This window comes from Terrapene carolina, unplaced genomic scaffold (assembly GCF_002925995.2).
Source record: "Terrapene carolina triunguis isolate 2854851 unplaced genomic scaffold, T_m_triunguis-2.0 Scaffold62, whole genome shotgun sequence".
NCBI classification, from domain to species: domain Eukaryota; kingdom Metazoa; phylum Chordata; order Testudines; family Emydidae; genus Terrapene; species Terrapene triunguis.
Window position 1 is genome coordinate 62143301 of NW_020664413.1, and position 6000 is coordinate 62149300.

General features: G+C 41.4%; 1 protein-coding gene across 1 annotated transcript in view; it reads left to right on the plus strand.

Annotated features, from left to right (window-relative positions):
• CPS1 (carbamoyl-phosphate synthase 1) overlaps positions 1-6000 on the plus strand; it is a 119526-nt gene that overhangs the window by 37431 nt on the left and 76095 nt on the right. The window contains exons 12-13 of the mRNA XM_024204905.2: positions 1158-1256; positions 2053-2148. Coding sequence (XP_024060673.2) covers positions 1158-1256; positions 2053-2148 — 195 coding nt within the window. The remainder of the gene's footprint in view (positions 1-1157; positions 1257-2052; positions 2149-6000) is intronic.

Genomic DNA, 6000 nt, shown 5'->3' on the forward strand with positions numbered 1-6000 from the left:
TCCATTGCCTTCAGTAGGCTTTGGGTCAGGCTCTCGAGTGACTCCATTTACACGAGTAGCAGAAATCAATCTCATGTTCTTTGGGTCCTTGAGTGACTTCATTCACATTGATGGGATTACTCACGTGCAGAAAGTTACTCATGGGCTTAAATCTTTGCAGGACGGGACCCATACTCCTTTTACCCGAGATGGTTGTTAAAGAAAATTTTCTATTTTATTTAAAAAAAAAAGAAACCCAGATGCTTTTTTTAAACAAACCTCATTAACTTTCTAATACATTTTAGTTCCACTTTCATATTTTGTAACTGTAGAGTTATATAAATGGATTCACACTCACTCTTTCTTGTTCTCCTCACTGAAATGAAATTTTAATCCCCCATCTGTGACTTCATGCAAATTCCGATAGCAACTGGTTGTGTAGTCTCAGTGAATGCCAAAGCAGCAGTAGCAGGCGGTGATGCAAGGAGAGGGCATGTCTGAACATAAATCCATTATTGAGTATTTCTTGGGAAAGGAAGCAGAAGTAGTTGGAAGTGATTTGATTTTAATTGTAATTTGATATTGTTGATTAGATCTATAAGTGAATCTCTCGGTAAAAAGTTTCTTACCTCTCTGAGTGATCCGTGAATTGAGAAGAACTGACAACCACCCCAGAATTGTCCCTGTAACCCCTTGTGCAGGTCCAGTCTATGAATACTGTAGTGTACTGCATATGCTGATAGATTGAAGCTGCACTCTGCCATATCAGATCCTCAGCTGGAGTAAATCTGTTTAGCTCCACTGATCCGGTGAAGAGTACAATATTCGGATTTCTAACTTTTAACATTCATTCTTCCCTTGTATGTGTTATCACCCATGTACAAGTAAAGTATGGGTGTGAGTGAATTAATGGGTTCTATAGGCTTTCTCTCCCTAGTCTCCTCCCTGATACCATCTTGCTTCCTTGAATACGGCATTACGCCAAAGATCATTATGGAAATTAGAAATATGGGGCCAGATTCTTGGTTGGTGTAAGTCAAAGTCATCTGAAGTCAATGGGGCTATGCTGATTTGCAGCAGCAGTGGATTGACCCATGGCAGGCCTGGTTTTTCTGTCTTTCATTCGTATTTATTTAGTCCTGGTTGGGCGCTAATATACATGTGTTTGCCTTTACCAGTTCCTATTCGATTCGTTCATTTCGCTGATCAAGAAGGGAAAAGGTACAACAGTTGCCTCAGTGCTGCCCAAGGCCACAACTGTAGCTTCTAGGCTTGAGGTCAGTATATTAATGTTCTTTATTTTTAGCTATCAATCATACATCAGCTGTAACTAGTATTGAATCAGATGGAGAGAATGCAGAGCATAAAAAATTACCTGTGAAACTGAAGTACAGGACTCCCTTACAAAAGCTACATTAGGATTTCATTTATTCTCATTATAACCACTGGATTACTCTCTCTCTCTCTCTCTCTCATTATTTTATGAACTCTCTGTTCCTTCGAGGAAGTTTTGAGACACGGAGGTTTGTGTCTATGTTTTTGTACGTTCTCCAGAGCAGAATCTATGTTTGTTATGGTGATCTCTATATTTCCTGGCACCTCATGCAGTCGTATCCAGCTATGAGATTTGGTTGACAGCATAAAGCTGTGTTGCTTGAAAATAAGTTTGGAATTCTTAGCATGAGCCGAGTTGCACAGCGAATTGTGCCTTCAGAATGCAGTTGGTCTTTGAATAAAAAATACAACACAGAGATGTGGGAAGCCAAAGTGAAGCCTGGCTGTCTATAAATAAATTAAACAATCAGTACGTTTACTGTATATTTTGTGTAAAACATCAGTCGCCTCCATTTCTTTACCCACCTGTGCATGAGATGGGTTCAATAAAACTTTTTTTGGAAAGTTGGACAGACAGCTGCGGGTTTTCTGAAGCTGGCTTTTCTTCTCTCTTTGACCTAGTTTTTCATGATTCAAGGCTATTCCACACTGCACAGTTTCCCTTCACTCCAGTTTAACTCCCATCTTTTTGCACCCTTTGGGAAATCATTCTAATCATTTGATATTGCTGACTTTTAGGTTTCCAAAGTTCTCATCCTAGGATCTGGAGGTCTGTCGATTGGTCAGGCGGGGGAATTTGATTACTCTGGGTCACAGGCTGTTAAGGCCATGAAGGTAAGAGAAGGCTCCAAGTACAATAACAGAAGTTAATCTGCTTTCCCTTGTTGCCGCTAACCTGGTCATTTATTCCACCCTAGTCGAAAGCTGCGGATTTATGTAAGTTACTGAGTAGTAGAGCTGGTTGAATTATTTGGGGAGAATAAATTATTTGGTAAATTTAGCCCTTATTTCTGTTTATGAATTATTGACCAACTGATCCGAGTTACTTTATTCATAAGTATTCAGCAAGCAGTTTATGGAAATAGCTTGACTTTGAATTTCAGCCTTTGTATTGTTGAGATCTGTTCTCTTTGACTATGTCCCTTTGACCACTGAACTCTGTCACATGGTGTTGGTTCTGTTCCCGGATTGGATGACTAAAACTTCATCAGCAGGAGAGTAATGAATGGTAATTAATGCACTCACTTTTGAAATGAACTGTCAGATGAATAAATACCTGCTCTAAAATTAGTGAAATGTTTGTGATTCCGTGAATGTTTTCACACAGAAAGTGCCAGTCACCAAAATGCTGATGGGAAATGAATGGTATGACCCCACTATTAATAGTGACATGCACAAGCTATGTTTGCTGGTGAAAATACCTGTGAATTTTCTTTGTGCGCTAGCCAGTCAGCTCTCCTCAACCGGCTATTATTTATTATAAATGAGATAAAATAGTTTTTTAAAAGCCAGATGTTCCATATTCATCCATGGGGCAACTCCACTGTCAAAGGGGTTACTCCAGAGATGAATGTCGCCCAATAAGCGAAATGAGCAGGCATGTTGGTACTAGCTGTTGGTGTCGCCTTTCTAACGCGTATCGCACCACGTTTTCAAGAGTCAGAAAAAGTGTCTGTGCACTTCTCCATGTGCCTAAATTGCACAAGTAATTTACACATCACCAGAATCCTGACTGGTACATGTTTGTTGGGCGTTTCGAATCCACAACTAGAGAGAACATACTTATGTGTGTTTTAGTTTACAGCGTAAAAGCTCAGCCCCCGCTCTGGCAGCTTTACACTGTTCATAGCAAAGCTGTTGAAAAGTGACCCTAAAGGGACAGCTGAGGATTGCTCTTGAGGCAGGGTCATCACTCGGTAGCGCAAAGTCAGCTCTGCAGCCCTGTGCCCCCATCACTTGCTCCACGTGAGGTGTACAAAGGGAAAGCTCATGGCACTGTGCCACAACCACAGCTGGCTGCAGACTGGGTAACTTAGAGCAGCTGCAAGGCTGCTCTAAGGGAAGATAGCTGGCCGAAGCTCAGGGGAAAGGAAAGGTGGCTTAGGGCTACCTTCCCCCCCAACATTCCCTCACTCACACACACACACACACAGACACACACACACACACATTCACATTCTCTGCATCGGGTTTAAACTTGGTGTAGCTGAGAACTGAATTCCGGAGAGGCCTAGAGCCATATGGATAGCAGTCTGAATTCTCAAGGAGGGCATCTCCTATTTCTTCTTCTCTGTCCTCCTCTCTCACGGTTCTAACAGAAACAAAAAATATTTTTTTGCAATAAATCTTGCCAGCTTGCCCTTCCAAAATACCCTTTCTCTCTTCCCCGTACCACCGGCCAGCTGGCCTGATCTTGGTGCTAATCAGCCAGACTAGAGGAACTACGTGCTCTCCCTGGCCTTGCCTCTGGCAGTGTGATTTACAGTAGTAGGCAGAAGATGAAGCAGTTGGTCAGCATCTTGCAAGGGGACAGCTAGATCGCGTAGGTGGGAGAAAAATGGGGACAGGTAACAAGAGCATAAAATGTGAGGCTCAAGATTTTTCTTTGCCAAACTTTTAATTAATATTTTTTTTTTTGAGAAATAATCGGTAACAATCGGCCTTACCAGACACTCTGAATCATATTGCTGTTGTTTGCAACCCTTTCTAGTCATTTTAGCCCCAGTTCAGTAAAGCACTTAATCATGCACTTAAATCCATCTATTCACTTAAGCACGTGTCTAACTTTAAGCTGAAAGGGCTGCTGAATTGAGGCATTATTCACAAACATTCAGGTGAGTGAGCTTTTCTTTGCAAGGATGTGCATGGAAAGCAAGTGTGCCAGGAATAGTAGCACCTATACATGTTTGAGAGTGCATATGTGCTGGAAATGGCTGTTTAAAAAAATCCCGTTTTGCTATTTGTGTGGTAGATTCACTGAAACAATTCTAAATGCGTGCAGGTATCATGCACTCAGAAAAAGAGAGCTCTCCTGTCTTCTTATGGCGAAGACTCATTTATTATTTGTATCACCGTAACACCCAAGATCTGCAATCCGATTTCAGGGCCCATTGTGCAAAGTACAGTACTAACACTTATTAAAAAGAGCTTACAGGTTTGTCACAACAGAAAATGATAGGTGGGGAAAAACAAACCATCAGGAGAGAGGATGCAATACGATTAAAAAAAAAGCACATTTTAGCACAATAGGCCTTAGTCATGAGCATTAGTGAGCGGCCTTGTCATTGCCAGCTGGGTTTGCAGATACCCTGGCACAGATGAGTATAAAGGAGGGATCTGAAATAGATAGATATTACAGCTGGTTGGAAAATGGGGAGGAAGGGGTTCCCTTGGAAAATTTCAACACAAGGGGGACGAGGGGGGAAGTTTCCAGAGAAATTTTGACTCTTTGATGGAAATTTTTTTGATTTTTTTGATGGAAAAAAACCCAAACTGCAAAATTGAATAATTTTCACAGTTTGGTGAAAAAACAAACATTTTCCTTTTGCTTTTTGGTTTTCCAACAAAAAAACCCCAAAAGTTTCAAGGAAAGCTGACGCTTTCTGAAAAATGTTCTTTAAACAAACCCCCAATTTTCCATCAAGCAAAAGTTTCAGTGGAAACTCTTTAGCCAGCCCTAGAAGATATAATTTCAGTTATCCACATAGAGAAAAAAAAACAGCAGCATGTGACTTAGTTGACCAGTCATGACGCACAAATAGTGAATATTCTGGGTGACCCAGTGTGAAACCAAGCCATAAATTTGTTCACACAAGTAATTTTGAATAAAAACCATATACATACCAGTGCCAACCTGTTCACAGATCATTTGTGGACAGAGATAAGTGCTAAAGTAATTAAAACAATTATTTTCAAATTCTAATTTCCTGAGCTCGGTTTCTCAGTATACAGCTGGGTCAGTCAGCAGCCGATTCAGTGTATTTTGAGAAACGACACAGAGACCATGTCAGTTTTCTTTCCTGACAAGCTTCAGAATGGTAAGTGCGCAGTGACATATTATTCTACTCTAGTTGTTGTATTTTACTCAGCATTTGCTTTTTCCTGGATGATGTGTCCCAGATGCATCTTTACTCACAGTCTGAGAGGAAGCGCAGGGTTTTCTTTCTTCTTTCATAATATCACTGGATCGTTAGCTCCTGGCAGAGGATCAGAGCATGTTTTTTTCAGCTCAGAGACCCTAGAGATTGATTGCCCCGGTAAGCTAATCAGAGGACCTCTTGGTTGAACTGTCCCAGTGTTGCATTTAGTATTATTACAAATCATCCTCTCAAATTGCTGAATTAAGAGGTATTCGGCCCTCCCAAGTAGGAAAGGACCCCTGACATTACGTTCTTCCCAGTGCATGTCAGGAAGTGACCTGGTAAATAGGCTTGGTCCTCACTGGTGTCATAATATATGAGGCAGTTCAAACACCTCTTGGAGCCCCCTACAAAAGTCATTGGAATAGGGCTACTATGTGCAAGTCCCAGGGTTCAGAGTGTGACCTCCTCCTCCCTCCATGTGCCCCAAACTCCTCTGGGCTGCAAGCAATGGATATGCAAGGAGAAGGGATTAAGTAACATGCCTGGAACTGGTGAAGAGAGTTAGGAGAGTAGTGGGTGGAGTTTTCTTTTAAACAGAAGGGGT